The 18,395-nt window shown below is 37.6% G+C and overlaps 1 protein-coding gene across 2 annotated transcripts; it reads right to left on the bottom strand.

Moving 5' to 3' along the window:
• Positions 1–8,635: 8,635 nt before the first annotated feature.
• On the bottom strand, positions 8,636–15,623 carry TMEM18 (transmembrane protein 18). Of its 2 annotated transcripts, none has more exons than XM_068937277.1 (5): positions 15,485–15,623; positions 15,019–15,139; positions 12,441–12,495; positions 11,263–11,356; positions 8,636–11,121 (listed from the first exon to the last, which is right to left on the bottom strand). In XM_068937277.1, the coding sequence occupies exons 1-5, from the start codon at positions 15,530–15,532 to the stop codon at positions 11,032–11,034; spliced, it is 408 nt and encodes a 135-aa protein (XP_068793378.1). In that variant the 5' UTR covers positions 15,533–15,623; the 3' UTR covers positions 8,636–11,031. The 2 variants fall into 2 exon arrangements, with proteins under 2 accessions (XP_068793378.1, XP_068793379.1); XM_068937278.1 differs by having other exon boundaries at positions 10,158–11,121; positions 15,494–15,613.
• Positions 15,624–18,395: the final 2,772 nt, after the last annotated feature.

Genomic DNA, 18,395 nt, shown 5'->3' with positions numbered 1-18,395 from the left:
TTGCTCATCTGTTTGTCCTATGCAGCATGATGATTTCAAAGTCTGCTGACACTGTTACCCAAAGGAGTATGATTCATGCAATAATTTTCCTTCCTTCCTGCCTATTTCTTTTAAACTTGCTGGAACTTTAATCTATCTCAGACATATTTTTCACCTTAAACTATTCTGCCATTCGCTACCAGCCCTATAGTCATTCATTTCACTTCTAAAATCTGATTTACTTCTTCAGATAGGAGACTTACTAAAGATAGAAAAATACTCTAAAATAAGATGGCATAAAATTTTGGTTTCTTACTGTTAACATCCCATTTTTGCCAAGACAACTATTCTGTTAAAAAGATCTGTATCTTTTCTCTTGGAAAAGAACTCCTTTTACATGAATAATGACTAATATTAAAAACAATAGCTTTGTGTCTGTAGAGCCCATCTTTATCATAGCTATCAAATATTTTAGAAAAATTGAATGTTTCCCTTTTATCAGTAGGGAGGTCATTCAGCATGCTCCAGGATACATAGTAAATCAGTGACCTTCAGAATGAATCTCCTGACACTGAGTCCTGTAGCAACTAGAGCATGGTTTGTTGTAGGGAAACCCACAAGGGACTTCTGAGTGGAGCAACAAAGGATTTCCCATTTCTACTGCAAGTAAAAGGCAGCTGCGGAGGAGATCACACTGGCAGTGATTTCAGTTGGGAGAGCCCAGACTGGATGAAGATTTACTTTAAAGTTTGAAAATGCAAATCTGGAGCAAAATATTAATCCTGGCAAAGGTCCTTTCTCATGGTTGTCTCATTTGTGACCCTCTTCATACTCTAGATGAATTGAGCTGAAGGAAATGTTTTGACTCATAAAGAGCACCCTAATCCACAGAGTAAAGAACTATATTGCAGTTAGTCTCCCTGTTCAAGAGAGAGCTAGAGGCAGCGCATGAGATTAAACAGCTTTTAGCTCTCAGCATTGACCTATTTAATAAGTATTTATTTGCTATTTCTGAAAGAGAATTTTCATTCTCATGCATTGGTAGGTTTAGCAGTGTTTACAGCTTATATAAACAACTTAATTTTGGCTTCTCTCATAAGAGCTCTTGTAGAGGATCTTTATCCACAGGAACTTGCCAGTTTTGTCCCAGATGAAGCTGGCAAGCTCTAAGGATGCTTTCTATTTATTTCTCTTTTCCTCCATATAAATGTCTTCTGTCTCAGATGCAGAAATGTCAAGCACCTCTCCTATTTCCTCCATTTGCCCCCCAAATTCCACTCCTCAGGTGATTTTCTCATGCACTTACGCTTAGTCTTTGCCTTAACTTTCTTCTTTCTTACCTTTTTCTTCAAAATATTAACCTGCTTTGATTTGTTTTTCTTTATTTGAACAAACAAAAGCATATCTGACTTTAGCGCCCTGTTTCACTCAAATTCATTTCTGTGAATGTCTTACTTCCATTCTAGACCCTCTGCAGTGTGCCATGCACACTGGATTCTCCCAACACAAGTCCTCATGATTTCCTCCGAAATAAAGCTGAAAACTCTATGCTTATCCCTCTTTATTTGTCAGCTGCATTTGGCATCACTGACAATTTCTTCCTTCTGTCTTAGTTTCTGTACTGGTGTTCTGGTTCCTTTCTCTTCTTCCTCTATATAACTTCATTCATAACTCAGATAAAACCACTATTGCTGCCATATTGACCTACTTACTTGCAGCTCTGTGTATGCCTTTTTTTGTCTGAAATACAATCTCAGTCTGCCTCTCTGGTAGCATTTCATGGAAATTTAGGTAGCAGCTGAAGCTCAATATAATTCAAATAGGAGTAATTGTCCTTTCTCTGTCTCCAGCTATACTCTCAAAAACTAAAAAACTACTCCTTTGTTAAGGTCTAAAAAATGTGCACTATCTTTGAGCTGAAATTCACAGGTCATCAATTTCAATATATATCTAAAGACTGTGGATTTGTTTTCCACAGAACATTTCAAAATCATTTGTTATCTATCTATAAAGCTGCAACTGTTCTTCAAGTTCTCTTATGTCTCAGGGTCGTAGTCCTCACTTTGGCCCTAAAAAGAATCTTCTTCTAGACATAGCCACTCAGTATGTTGATGCCAGTTCACTTTTACTACGTCTTTGCTCTTTTTTCTCTTTCATATCAAACACTTATTATTTGTGATTCTAGCCCTTTGCTAGAGTTACTGCTATTATTATTATTACTATTATCTGTTCTCCTATTGCATCTAAAAACGAGCTGAGTCATACCTGCATCCCCTGGAAAGAGGAAAGGGGGGACTCCTATGCTCCCTCTCCCTGAAAGAGATTTGCCATTAGGAGATAGCAACCCACCCCAACCTCTTTTACGTGAATTAGCTTGTTAAGGAGAAAAACCCGCACTGCAACACTGTAATTTTACACAGACACTCTTGATGGACAGTGAAGCATTTACAAAATCATAGCATCATTAAGTCATGATGTAATCATTTTGTCTCTTGACCAGTCTTCATGATTTTTAAATTTGGGGACTGAGAATCCTGTCACATTTATGATACTAATTCCAGTAAACCTGTATAACAGCTTTGTAGACATTTTATTTTATCTCACAGTCCTAAATCTACGTTATCAGCCATTTTAACCAGCTTGGAAGATTCGGCACACGGCCAAAACCATGTAAACAGAGTTAATGTAAAGCCTAAATTAAATTACAATAGTTGTCAGAATATGTGAAGATGTCAAATTAGCTTATTTCCCAGTACTACATAGCGATGGAGCCCTCTAAGGGTTGCAAAGTAAAGATTGTTTTCTAGCAAAGATATAATATTGCAAATTATGTATTTAACTGAAACAATTATGCATATTCTCTACTTCATTGCCTTTTGATGAGTTAATACAGCTATGGTGTATCATATTTAATTGGGTTAAACTTAACGGAGATGACCACTCTGTAATAGTATCTCCTAAGAGACTTATCTAACTTAATCATATTGAATGATAATTGCTGTTGCTTATTAGAACTGAATTAATATCCTGAATTAACGAGAATATATATCACAAAAATAGAGGGGTTCCGTGCCATTTTGCTGAGTGTAATATTCTGACTGGTAGCCTTTTAACCTGTAATTTGCTAGATAATATCAAAAAAGAAATGGGATTAAAAGTGATTTTAATACAATTAGTATACTTCTCCTAGTTTTGTTATTGAGCATTTTATATTAAGTCTCAGCTGGCCTTTTAAAATTGGGTAGCTTTTTGGTGGGGGGAAGATAAGGTCTCCGTCTTTCAATTAAAAGGATTTTTGATTAAGTTTTTAAGTTATTACAGTGTGGAATTTGTCAATATTAATGTATATTAATATGCACAAGAGTTAAATAAGTAGTACATTGAAAAAAATGCAACAATATAAAAAAACTGTAATTTTGATATTTATTTTATATTGCCCAATCATGATACAATCATGATATGTTATCTTTAGATGTGCTCACTTTATTTTTCACTTTAAAAATATATTGATTTGATGTCATAAAAAAATCTAAAATGCTCCAATATATTTCACTGCACTTAAATGTCAAAACTCTGATTCCAAACTCTCTTTAGATTATTTCTGTTAACACAGACGTCTAGAAAATAATACATTCCATGAATTTTTACAAACTTAGAAAATAACTTGTATTCTCTTTTCTAATATAGATGTACAAATTAATCTCTCTGACACATTTTATTCAAATATAAACCTTGCTAAATTTTTTATAATCTTTAATTTAAAGTTAATTCTTTTGGGAATTTGTTAAACAGTTACCCATAAGCTTACAGCAAACTTATATGCTCTACCTGTTCTGTATATTTTCACATTCTTCTCTTTTAAAAAGCAAACCATTACTGGTGAATCAGTTGCTGATAAACCTTTATTTAAAAATATTTTGGAATATTTTTACTTCTATTTCAAAGAGAACTCACATCTATTTCTTTTTCAAAGAGAATAACATGAAAATCATTACCATGATAACAATTGTCATTCTTCATTCACATGTAAATGTGGACAGGTAATTTGGCATATTAAACTTGTTCCTTCTGGGACATGGCAACAGATGCAAAAGTGACAAACTTGGATAACACACGCTTTGTCTGCCAATTAATTTGAATCTTTTATGGTATAAATCAATAAACCACTTTGCTAAAAAGAAATCGCTCTCGTGTTCTTTTTACAAATTAGCTCTTTTTCTTCAGAGGGATATTCTGTGTCCTGCTTTTTTATAATTATTGAAGAAAGATTAGCTTAATTTAAGGTTTGGTTCAATTAAACAAATACAGGAAACTATATAAAAGTAGACTATTTCCTTCATTTCTGCTAACTCTGTGATTTCAAAAGAAAAATAGACATAGTGATTGATAACAGTGATTATTTACAACAGGTCTCACTATTAATTAACCTGCAAAAACAACACCTTCAAGGAGAGCCATTGAACCTGTCTCTAATCCCATTTTTTACAACACTGCAGTGGATGGAACGTAAACAACCCAAAATTTGATCATTCCTGGATTCTGTTATAAAATACTTTGTCATGAAGGGTTGAACACTTTTACATTATATTTGGTGGATCGCTTCGTGATTTTTGTGATGCTTTTGCTTGGTACAAAGCTCACAAATCTCTCTCTTAAAGATGACTATAGTAAGCTGACTACTCTCGCTAATCCCTAAATCAAAGCATAGTTTATGGTATCAGAAGCATGATCCCTGAAGTTAGTTATTGACCTAAAATGATTCATGTCTTGCAGTAAAAAATATTACTAATGAGCTGTTGGTAAAATATCATTGCAGACTGCAAAGGAGTAATACATGTCTACTTTTGTTTGCATATTTATTCACAATGCATTTTCTTGAATTACCTGAAGAATTTCTAAAAGCTTATTCTTTCTACAGTACTAAATCTCTTGCAAGGTTAGTGTTCCTTAAGATCAATGTGCATTGGTCCTAAATATAAGGAAAACTTCACAGCCCGCCCTGCCAGTCGTAGTTACCTGGATGCATTTAATTTCATAATGCTAAGATTGAGCTATAAACACGATCCCAGTGAAGGGACTTAACCTAGGTATCTCTTTGTCCAGCTGAACTTCATTTTGTATGCCCTCAGGCCATCGTGTAAACCCGTTTTCTCAGGTCTTTGCTGGAGCAGATGGTAGGAAGGGGATACTGGATAGTATTTCTTTGGTTGGCGATTAACATGTATGTTATAAAGGACACTTGGAACTTATCCATTTTAAGAAATGCATCTTGTTTCAATCAGTTCTGCTGAATGCCTTCTAATTTTCATAACGTTTTCAGACCAGAGAGGCCACACATTTGATCCTGACATTGGTTTCAGCTGGTTCAAACTCTGGACAGTGCCAAAGACAACAGGACCCAGTATCTGTGGGACTACTTAAATGTTTATACTGTTACAAATACTAACTGTTATCAGTTACAGCTCTTTTCCTGGCTTCATTATGTCTGTGAAACTATGTAAGAAAGGATCCTGCAAATCATATTTAAATGAAATATTTAAATGTGTAAACACAGACATAGGAAACATGGAGGCCTTCCTTTTGAGCCCTGAGTTATTCCTGTTCGGTACAACACTCTTGCAGTTTTGCAGCGAAACAGCAGTATCAGCACAGCCACAAAGGGGAGGAACTGGTCAGAGGAAAGCAGGCTGCAAAAGACATCTATACAGCAGATGAGTTTTGAGTTATGAGGAAGGTATTTCACAAGCATGGAAGGTTACATTGCCAAATCTATTCAGAGTTGTTTTGTGTACGTGCATGCATGTAAACTGTAGGAAGGGTACTGAAGACAATTATTCAAAACTGCAAGTCTGTGTTCTCAAAGAGCGGGTGGAAACAGGGATGAATTCCAAGGATAAATAAGAAACAGACAGAGGAGCAAGATTACAGGCTCAAAACACGAGATACAAAGGGAGGATCTGCACGGAGGGAGAACTCTGCATGTACAGCTTCTCAAAGGAAGTCAGAAAGCCTCTGAACTTTGCTGAGATCTGTTTTTCAGAATGTAGAGAAAGACTGAAGTTATTTCTAACACTCTGACAACATCACTGATGGCTATAAGTAACTGCTAGATATATAACTTAATAAGGACAGACTTGGTAATGATGCCTTATGTAAGGATAAATCACAAAGAAATGGGAGATATGCATGAATTCATTCAGTTCATGAACAACACTGGTTCAGTACACTTCCTTGCATATTGTTTGCAAAAGATAGTAATTGTTTTAGTTTCAGCTGTTACTAACTGGTTGGAGACAGGCTCCTCCAAGTGAAATGAGAGTGTGACTGAAAGGAGATTTTTATTTCCTTGCCTAATGAAGAAGCTTTAAAACACAAACCAAAACAAAATCCTGACTTCAAAAGCACTGCATATGTGCCAATCTTCACTGCTACAAGAAGTGCTTTTGAATGTAAAAAGCAAGAATGTGAATAAACATTTGCAAGTGACTGGGGATCCATCTTGCAGTTCAGATGACAATTTTGGAGATTAAGATCCAAGCTTTCCTGATCATCCTGAAACGCTTCAGAAAGCATTTATGAAGTTATGGTGAAAACTATGGCAAAACTGGCTATTAAAGAAAACTTTTGAGTCAGCTTTTGCATGTGAAACAGTGACCTCAAGTGGCTAGTTTGGTTAGCTAGAATGATCTCCTGATGCATAGGAAAATGGAGATGCTTGTATTTTGTTTAAAATTAGTAAAAAAAAAAAAAAGTGTGAATTTATATCATCTGTTTCACATTGAAAACAATTAAATAGACAAATATACACAATATGTGAGTTTTCTAAACAGAAACATACTTTGGTAAATTGTTTACAAAAATGGTGTTTTCATTTAGGGTGGAAAATTACCTTTTACCTCTATTTTTTAACAAAATATATGAGTAAAGTATGCAAAAATGTTTAGATATGTTTAAAGAAACAACACATTCCCTCCATTACAGCTGTAGTTCTCATGTATACTGACCACATAAAAATTTACCACTCCTCCTTTTCCTTACCTTTCAGCTTCGTATTAAAGACACAGGGAAGTTCAGAATTTCAGCTTATCCTTCTCAAAGCACACAAAAGGACTCTCCATAGACCCTTCCTCTATTTAGGATTCATAGCCGTAGCAAATTAGCATCTGAGGCAATTTTTCTAGAGAAAGGTCCCTTATTTCAAGATCCAACTAGAGAAAATAACAAAAATCGTCCTTCTGACTTCATTATTTAGAACACATACAAGGATACAGGAGACCTCAATTTAAAACTTTTCTATGCTTTTGACAGGTATGTGAATACCCCCATCTACCCAGAAAAACGCCTTATCTACTAAGCCAACAATTATTCCTGAGGAATAAAGACATTTAAATTCCTTTATTGAATCTATTCCAGTTTGTCTAGAATAATGAGATTCACTGGGTCAAAAAAAAGGGGAAAGACAATCCAACCTAATGTATGTGTTACGGTGGATGTGGAAGAAGACAGAATCTTTAATTCTAATTATTGGAAACTCATATGTCTTCTCTATAGGGAGATTTTCCGTAGGGAACAATGCCAATTCCAAATGCCAGCTAAATTCTGCCAGCTTGTCTTTTTACTCAGACTTTCACGCAGCAGAGCTACTTTCTGTTAGGGTAAAGCTGCCAGGTTAATACTGCTTTCTCCCTTTTAATGTTTTTCCACGCTGGCTGACAGTACGTGTGGCAGTGGAAAGGAAGGCTCTTAAGGCTGAAGATTGAGTCACTGCCTGCAAGATAACACAGGATGAGTAGCAAATCACCTCTGTCCAGCCTTATTTACCAAAGGATACAATTGAACAGCTACCAGCTTTTTTGTATGCTTGCTCCAAACTGAAAGAACAAATAGGCTTTTCCACAAGCAACCTAAATTCACATCTCCCAGTTAAAGTATATTGGTTAAGGTATTCCACCCACCTTAAACATTTGGCTCTCATTCACTTATATGTATAAAATTCTAAGTAGAGAAAACAGTCTCTAAATTCATGATGCAATTATTTTGATTTGTCAGCAACTAGGCTCTTACATTATGTTACTGTAGTATCACTTCATAAATTCAGTCACGTAACAAAAAAAGCCACGCTTTACTTGATTTTGAGAGTTTCTCTTATGGCTAAAGACACCTATGTCAATTATATTTTAAACTTTAACTCTTGAATGTAGTTGTTTCCTAGGCAAGGTTAGCTAGAGGACAAATCATCAACTCAGATATAAGTTTGAGTCTTTTTCAAACATAGAAAATAGGACTATTTTTCTTATAAACATATGCACAGAAACAACATTTTTTCTTTGTGATGAGTAAATTAAATAGTTACATAAATCATTAAAGTTTAAGTAGTTAGGAGGGTTTAAATGCTTAAAATTTTGAAGTGTGTATTTTGAGATGTTCCTTATTTAAAAAATATTAGGTTTTGGAATTAGGGGCTATCTATACTTTCACTTATCAATACTTTCAGAAAACAAACAAATCCCTCTACCACACTGATTCTTTCTAAACTAGGTAACATCCACCTGCTAGCTACCACACTCTATCAGTGGCATCCCAAATTATCAGACACTGCACAGCTAAAACAGATTATTCTTATGTGATGATTAAAAATAAATAAAATCCTAGCCTTTCAAGTGTAAGGGTTCACTTTATTAAAAGGGTGTGGTATGTTAAAACCTTGTATTAAATATCAAAATTGATCTGTCAACGCAATACAAAACAAAATACTGCCTGCAAAGTGAATTACACTAAGGGAAAGAAGAAAGTGAACTTGGGCAAGCACAAGATTTTTTTTGATTTTGCTTGGGATCCCCAAAAGTGTGGATAATTGTTTCCATTAATAAATCTAGGGCAAAGCAAGAGTAACACAGCTGTGTAATACAAAAAGACACTTTTGTTGTCTTTTCTGTCTTAGAAGAGTTCTGATTGCGGTATCTCTTCAGTTTCACATACAGAGGAGGAATTTTCATTTTTCCAACCTCACATACAAGGAAGTGGGTTCAATACTGAAATAATTACGGAAGGATTACCTTGGACATACTAAACATACCAGCTTTTTTTGATTGTGAGAGATTTGCTGTTTAGGGAACACGCTGCTGTAAACCACCTTATTTACTGGGAATCAAATTCATACAAGCAACGTGCAACGAAGCCAAACGCTATTCTTAACTGGTGATTTCTCAGTACCAGGCAAGGATTGCAACCTAAAACATGTGTAATACTAAAATGATTATACATTGATATTGTTCTGCTCATGACCTTTATCTTGCGAACCGTTCTGACATTTGCATGGTCATGCTTATGTCCACATAAGAAAAACTCTAGACCAGAAATACTGATCTTGCCCCAGCAAATTATAAAGACCAAAGCTGAACTTTGCCAGACCAGGCTGGGAAAACTACATCTATATAAACGGACCAGGCCTATTCCTTGGTCCTGAAGACAAGCTGCACAGGCTGCCTTGCATCCATTTGACTAAATTCTTTTCAAACCTGCACAACAGTGGCTTTTATGTGCGAAAAGGCACATACTATCCACTACACTGCAGATATTTTCAGGAAGCGACACTTGACACTGCCCAAAATTGCATTAGGGGTTGTAACAGAATGGAGGATTACAGGACAGTGTCCAAGCTTGCATGGGTTTATTTATATACTAATATATATGTAGCCTGAGCACTCTGCGGGTCTTGATACAGGAATGAGCAAGGAAAGCTGTGCTGAGTTAAGGAGTCTCATAATGCACAGGAAAGGTAAAGAAATGGATCTCAGCCTACATAGGAAACTCAAAATACATGTGCATGTATTTACTTATTTTCCTAAAGTATGTAATTCCACCAGAGTCAGGGAGACTACACATGTTTAAAGTGAAGTTCACAATACACGCAAGCTTAGAACCTTACCAGTGTTCTGCTTTTGCAAGCTAACCTTGGTACTCCACTGCTCTTTATATTACTCTAAGTTTAATTTTGTAGATCATTTTTCCTATGTCTTAAATGACACATACTAGTAGAAGCTCTAGGACTCCACACTAGGTTTTAACTGCTTCCACATATAACTTCTACTGAAAAAATGTATATGGATTCCTTCACACTGTATTCATCGCCTCTGCCTCCTCAAATTCCCTAAATCCCATATGACCTTTTTACCAGAGTCAGTTTGTCATTTCCAGTTTTTTATTAAAAAGTCGAGCATTTATATATACATATATATGAACAGAATTTTGTAGAACATCTTGAACTTCTCCCCTTCCCCTCTGTTCCACAAACTAGCAAAAGATAGACCAAAATGTCATCCATATTTAAGAAAGCATATTTATCTAACTGCATTAAAAGCATAAAATATAAACTGAAACCATTCAGAGAAGGTTTTGACTGCCTTACACTTAATCTGTGCAAGATTTTACCAAACTGGTAATTTTTATGAGAAAAAAAAATTCCAATAAAAAAAATTAACTACAATTCAACAATCTGTATTCAAGATATAAATGGATAATTTTATGTATAAAATGGTCCTGTATCAGATTTGTTCACTGCCACACAATACATATATGAAATATGAAACTTGATTTATAAAGTGAAGTATTTTGTAGAAGCATAGATTCCTGAGATGTTCTGAGTACTAGCCCTCATTTACTAGAATCCACAACATAGCTTCAATTGGCATAAGTAGAAGATTGGATACTTAATAAATATACATTTAACATACAGTTAAAAAATACATAGGTAGATGAAAACTGACTGGAAGTTTGTCCCTTATCAATCTTAATCGTCTTGGTCATGGTAAAAATGGCTTATACTAAAGGGCAGAAAGACCTTATGTTAAGACCAGCCTTTCTCGATTTCACAGCCAAGTTCAGACGTACTGTGAACCTCTGCCTTCCCCTCATTTGCCCATGGCCAAAGGGTGCAAAGCCCTGTTAACAACAGACACAAAAAGCATTACTGTTCTTGGATAAACATAGAAGAAGAACTGATTACATGAAACAGTATTAGTACAAATGATAACAACAATACAAAAAACACTGTCACTTCTTCTTCTCTTTCTCTGCTTTAATTCTCTGCTGTAGTGTCTTCAGTTCAGTCATTACATTCAAAGTTTTGTAAACCCAGGTGATCTGAAAAGTATGAATATCATTACGTTCAACTCATTCTTAATGTGCATACGTGTATATATATATATATATACACACACACACACACACACACATTTACTTATCAGTTTCATGAAAGAATTTTCCATTTAAATGAACACATACCACAATTATGATAGTATTCACCAGCAGTGGTGCTGAAAAGACTAGAGAAATAAACATTCCTCTTGAATCAAAGTACTGGTATTTAGAAAACAGCCTGAAAGAAAATAACAAAACATTATTCACTGTATTCCACACAACTTTATATGTTAACAATAGCTGTTCTACATTCATATTGGTCAGATTATCCTACTTCTTGGAAGCCCCAAGCACGGGACAGCAATCTACTGCTTTAAGCCAGAAGAACAGCCAAATTTTTTTTTTTTTTTAAACAAAGTCAGCTATGAACATTCATTACAATCCTGACCTGCCTCTTTTTTTGTAAGGCTTTGAAACATACATGCACAAACAAAAAAATCCAAACAAAAGACCCTTACAGATAATAGTAATTTATTGATGTGATTACATACATAAGAAGATATATCTGTATAATAGAAATCACATTTACCCTGAGGTGTCTGAAATGTCTTCCTGTAGATGTCAATTTTGATTAATCGTGATATTAAAAAACATAACAGAACTTGTAAGTGTAGTAAAGCTCTAATTACGCTGTGTATGCCTGAAGTGGAAAGATGTCTATACAAAATTGTTAAACATATGTAATTTCCTGTTATACTGGGGAAAGATTAATTTAATGCTTATGAAAAAAGTCATCAGTTTAACCTGGTACACAGACTAAGTAAAACAGGTAGATTTTAATGATATTTATGCACATAATAAACACACAGAATACTTAGTGATATTTATGAGAAATGGTACTAAATTTTGGCTTATTAAATACAAATAGCAAAAAAAAAAAACAAACAAAGCAAAAAAAAAAAAAACCACACACTAATACTGCCATCCTCTTCCCCTTAACTGTACTACTCTGATTTTCTCTTGGTAGTTAGTTGACAACTATCCATACAAACAAAAAATGTTTTTTCTTCTTTTGATTTTTAGGTAGGATAGTAAATACATGTTAACTGTTAGAAAAATTACTCTTTCCTACAAGCTAAGCTGTAGCTATATTGCATTGTATGGTTTTGTCCAAAAGGATTTTAATCAATCAGTGCAACAGATCTTCCACCATTATACTCTGTTGATGAGACATGAGTGACTGTCTTTCAATTAATGTTTTTGTGGGAATGTTATAAAAAAAAAAAACTCATGCATTTAAATGTGAAAATGAAAACGCTTACCTCCAATTCATGGCTGCTAATTCATTTATATATTCAGCACAGTACACTAGCCCCACTGTACAAGAAAAATATTATTAGATTCAATACTTCTCTAAAAATAAACAGCAAGTTATCAGTTCTAAGATACATATGTACTCAACATTAGAATTCCATGGTCCTCAGAAGATTGTTACACATTTAACTGCACAAAACCAATTCTGAATGCTTGAAGTGCCCCATATAGATATTAAGAATATTAAGTGACCAGAAAACATAATTGCAATATTATTAACAAATAGACATAAAATTCTGCACATCTACACTTACAGGAAGAGCTCAGTATACACTTGAGTAATTAAAAAAAAAAACACAGTATTTTTTCTAACAATTTTGTTGGTGATTGCTTCATAAAGTCAACACTTCCCCCAGACTGGTATAGAATTAAGATACCATTTTAGAAGCTTTAGGTTTTATATCCACCATTATTATCTAAATTTAGTGTACTAAACATTAAAAATAAATTCACTAGAATTATGAACAAGCATTTATGCAGTTCCTTCCTACATTGCATTGTGTCCAAGTCTTAAAAAGGTAAATCCCTTCTAGTTATAGTTTTAATATTTTTGGTCATTAAAAGATCCAGGAGAAACACCATATTTAAAACATCACCACTTCACAGAAGTGTTTTGAATTCACTTATGAGGATACAGCACAAACTTTGTTTGTGGTAGGTATATAGCAGAGTAGTCCGCTGCAGTCCAGTGAAAACTAGCACATTCTTATTCAACACTTGTATGTAATATGAATGCAACAAGATAGCAAAAAATTCCATTTAAATCATATGTTTAATAGAAAAGCAATGAGATTATATATTAACCAATTAAAAAAAATTATTGTCTTGCTTTTTGTGGAAAGTGATACAAGGAGAAACTTAAAACAGCTGCAGTGACTGTAAAGATGACGTGCACAAGTCAATTAAAAACAAATAGTGTGATGATACTAAGGGGAGTGCCATAATAACATTCTGTATTGTTCTGGAATCAGCTGGGTTATCTTTGCATGGTACTGCACAATATAGACATACTTACTGCCATTCAGCTATCAAGGTAAACCATTGTGATGATTTTATAGTTTCTTTAGTCGTTTTTTACTTTCTACAACATAAAATATTGTTTATTGTGGACATATCACCAGAGGTTCAGTTTTTCAGGAATATACAAGGCTGGGACTCGATATGGATTTTCTTGTAAGCACTCATCTTGCTTACAGGAAATTTACATCATACTTGCATTGAAAAGCCAGCAACAATCGGTTCCACTGCAGTTTTCAATGCAGTTTAGTACTTCAGTGTGCAAATTCATTTTAGTAACACTAAGAATACTTAAGAATGTAAAGTAAACTGAGGCAGCATGTCATCAGAAGTTCTGTGTGCCTAACACCAAATTTAAGAAAGAAAATTCTGACTTTTTAAAAGGAACACTTAGGCCTAATATGTTATACAGAGGAAAAAATAATGGTGCCCTGTGTACATGACCTTAACCTCTGCAGTTACAAACAGATTTACAGAAAACTTACTAAGATCTCTAAATTCATTTTGGGGGGTAATTAACATCACTGAAACCTTAGCAGAGCTTTAGCAGAGTTAAGTATTTGCAGTTTTGACCAAATTGTGATTCCCCTCTCAGCTTAACTGGTTGACTAAATATTTCAAAACGTCAACATAGTCTTCAAGTGGACTTTGCCTGTGACTCTCTTTAAATTGCTCATCCATCCTCCATTACTCCGTAAGCACGACAGAACTGAGGCGCTGGGTGCAACCATGACTAGAACCACGATGCTGCTCGTAGCCCATGGATATAATCAAATCCATGACGTCTTCTAAAACAAATACCCTTTGCAAGGCTACTCTTAAGCCAGTCAGCCACAAAGACAGAGCCTTGGTTAGGGAAGGCCACAGAGGATCCTTACGCTGCCCTCTGACAAATCCTGAGACAGCAAACACTGGCACTGCAATGGTAAGAACCAGGCTTGCTCTTCCTCGTTCCATTAGCACAGGTGACAGCGTGGCAGCAAACCAGCTCCAGAAAGGAATCCAGCTGAAAGTTGGCCATATTTCCTGAAGGGCAGCACTGGAATAAGGCAGAAAGCAACTGCCAGTTTGTAAGAGCTCTCGTCTGCTTCTGTGGAGTAACAACAATCTTCTGTGAAGCTGCGACACAGACAGTGTTAACTATTTATCACAAATCCTAACCCTATTTCTCACAAAGCCTCACTAAGGACAAAGTTGCACGTCACTCCTTCCTATAGCTTTGAAAATAAGATAAATAGATACATATGCTATAGCAGCTTCTGCAATAATGAAATATAAATAACTATAATTATGTCTAGGCACATGTACTAATTCAAGAGAAGTACTGCTTTGGATGCACTTTAACTAGTGCAATGTGCATCAGAGAACCCAGTCCTATGGAAATACACATAGAAAATTTTAATTACTAACCGAGAAAAATTTCTTTAGCAGTATCAGTGGCCTAAGAAATGTAGATGCCCTCTGCCACCTGAAACAAGAGTTCTGGGACGCACAGAACACGCTACTCACCCATGCAAAGAAAGTGCCCTACTTGCACCCGATAGTGCTGGAGAGAGAAGCAAGTGAGCAGGAAGCAGAGGACGTGGAAAACCGCCAGCCCCACCAGCCAGGGCTCGGACCAGTCCGTCGTCTACGGACAGAATTGACAGAGATGGGGGGTATCACACAAGCTGCGTGAGGCAGCCAGAACCAGCGGCTTTCCCTTTCACATCCCGAACGGGAAACGAACACGCATTTTGCTCACCGGCCCCGCTCACAGCCACGGGCTGCCAAAGCACAACCGCGCGGCGCCGGCGGCCCCGCCGCGCCCCCTCACGGAGGGGCCGAGCCCGCCCCACGGCGCCTGCCGCGCCCGCCCGCTCCCTCCCCCCACCCCGGCCCCGGCCCCGGCCCCGGCCCCGGCCCGCACCCAGCCCAACCCGCCGCCCCGGGCGGCGAGCCGGGGAGGCCGGCGGCTGCGAGCCGGGCGCCTCACCGCCAGCACCATGCTCAGCCCCAGCGGCCCGCTCGGCGGCACCTCCATGGCGCCGGCAGCGCCCCGCGCCGCCGAAGCCTCGCGAGAAGGCGCCCGACGGCCGCCGCCGTCCAACGGCCGCCGCCGCCCCGCCTCAGCAGAGGCGTGTGTCGCCGCGGGAGCGGGCGGCGGCCAGGGGTCGCTTGACGCCGGGCCGGGCGGGGAGAAGCCGTTTAAGTGGCGCGGGTAGCGCTCTCAGCGCCTCCTTCCCTCTGAGAGGGAGGGAGGCTGTGGCTAGTGTTCTCGGCGGGCGGGCGGTGCAGGCTGGTGCCTGCCAGGCCCTGGCGTGAGGGAGCAGAAAACGGCAGAAAGGTCCTGTGAGGTTTTTCAGCAGTTGACACACGAGGAGTTTGTGGGAGAGGATTTGTCACAATTTGTTGGGTGGCGTCAGGCTGCTCTCAAGGCCTTCAGGGCCTTTCAGGTCTGCGGCCTGGCACAGTGTTGCCTGTCTGGTCTTCCCTCAGTAACAGGCAGTGCCTAACTTCAGCTGCTTTAAGTTGAAAGTGCAGAAAAAAAATCAATATTAAGCCTGATTGACTGGGAATTTCTGACTAGAAACTATTGGAACACTTCAGGTGGGAACTTAAGTGAAAAATGCTAATCTTTGCAAAAGAAAAAAGATTTTAATAGGTTAGTGGACCATGGAAAGGGAATAAGACATCTTACAACCTCTTTTCACTAAATGAATGTAGGTCTGGAAGGGCCTATCAGCCTTAAAGACCTGTCACTCTTAAATAGAAATGTCAAACTCAGGTTTATCAGCTAAGACAGCAGGCTTTATGATAGTGAATAGAATTAGCTTTATGTGAACCATGAACCATAATGTTCTACAGTAGGTCTGCGCTATGGCTTTCATGAAGTTTCTATTTCTGTTGCTGTCATTAAATTATTTTTTCTAAAGCTTTGGCTTACCAGAGCTGAAGCTTTGGCATACATTTTTTGCCAGATCATTTTTAATATGAAATTGGGTTTAAAAATTGATAAAAGAAAAAGTGTTCATGAAATGCCACAGGAAGGAACTTCGGTGACTTTTTTCAAAATGTTTGGAATTACATGTAGCAGCAAACACTGTCAATACTATTATCATTTACTCTGCCATATAGGCTGTCATGGTTTAACACAGCAGGACGACCAAACCAATTGAAAGCCATGTTAAACAATTTCATTTATCTGTGAACTTCCAAAGTCAATGGATCTGTTTAGGCAGTATAGGGTTCTACTACTTGTATTGATGGGTTTACAATTCACAAAGCCTCAGTAGGTAACCAATAAACGAGTGAAATGTATTATTTATAATAGTAGTATACCGCTTATCTTAGCTCTACAATTAACTCTTTACGCCTATATTTACAAGGAGCTCCAATCATAGGTGGATATAATAAAAGCAAATAAGTAGTTAAATCAACAGTACATATACAAACACTCACATATACTGTGAGTATATGTGAGTACATATACTCACAGGAGTAAACAGGTCAGAAATAAAGGTAAAGGTTTAGAAATGGGGGGGGGGGGGTGCCCTGATCAAGCCACGCCGGGCAGGCACGCTGATCCCCGTGGGACAGAACCCACATGAAACTACACTGAAAACCACCAAAAGTGGTGTGCTGACCCCCGGGATAGAACCTGTATGCCAGTCAAGTCACACCAGGTGGGGTGTGTTAATCAGATTACCCAGTAATACGCAGTATACATTTATCGTGTAGATGACTCACTCACGTGAACAAATGCGAATGATGTGAGGGTCCAAAGGGTGAATCCTGATTCGGTGTCCTGACCCTGGAGGTGGGGCAGGTGCTAACAAGTGCTGATTCGCCACCTCTGGCATCTCGTGCTGACATTGACCATCCTGCAGCCACCAATTGGACACCTTCCTGCGCCTAAAAGCTGGCTACGGGCCTATGTGACTTAGCTTGACAAGCCAAAGGCTCTCAGCGATTTTGCTCAGAGAGTAGCCAGCTCTGGCTCGTTGCTACTGCTGCTGCTTTTTTTCAGGTGTTTCGCTGATCTCTCTTCTGCGCTCCACCAGTGTTCTCCGTTTTCTCGAACACCACCGACACACGCACCCAGGTGTCGCAGCTGCTTCTTTAATAGGCAAGACCTGTGTGTGGGCATAGTCAAACCAGGTCCTAACACAGCTCTATGACTGGTGGGGGTATGAATCTGTCCCATGATTGGGTGAATTTTGATTCCGTATCGAATGCTCCATATAATTGACAGCTCATGGCTTTCGGGGCAGGTACTCCTTCGCCAATGATTTTAAAGCACCAAAGGTGGGAATGCGGATCAGGGACAGCTAGCTAGACCGAGGGCAAGTAAAGGTCAAACATATGTCTATAGGGGTTAAACTCTGACAAAGCAAGTGACCTGTAGTGTCTTTTTAGTGCCACACTTCTGCAATTTAGTGTGAGATACCTAAAACTGAGGAGGGTTTTTTTCCATTTTATTTTAGGGTTTTAGTGGTCTTTTGCTCAAAACAATAGTATCGTGAGGCCAGTGAAGGGCTTTGCACCATCCTGCTTAATTTTACAATGCTTTAAGTAACAAACGTTCTCATTTCTACTACTGTTCTAATCTTAGTTTTAATACTGGAAAAAAATATGTTTGAGCCCACATTTTAGACTAGGAAATAAGGCCAAGAGAAATTGAATTGTCATTTTAAGAATCTTACGGTTAATGTACTAGATTAAATGATTTTGAATTTCTCTAAATGAGGAATCAATTTCTTTTAAATTGCTCAGTAACTGACTAGAATAACTGTCTGCAACAGCTAAACAGGTTCAGTGAATGGAAGATTATAGTAGATGCTTTATGAGCTGAATATGCTGGTCAGTGCTGAAGCTGTCATACAGACAAGCTAGGTGGATAGAAA

This window comes from Struthio camelus, chromosome 3 (genome assembly GCF_040807025.1).
Source record: "Struthio camelus isolate bStrCam1 chromosome 3, bStrCam1.hap1, whole genome shotgun sequence".
NCBI classification, from domain to species: domain Eukaryota; kingdom Metazoa; phylum Chordata; class Aves; order Struthioniformes; family Struthionidae; genus Struthio; species Struthio camelus.
This window is presented reverse-complemented; position numbering and strand designations above follow the sequence as displayed.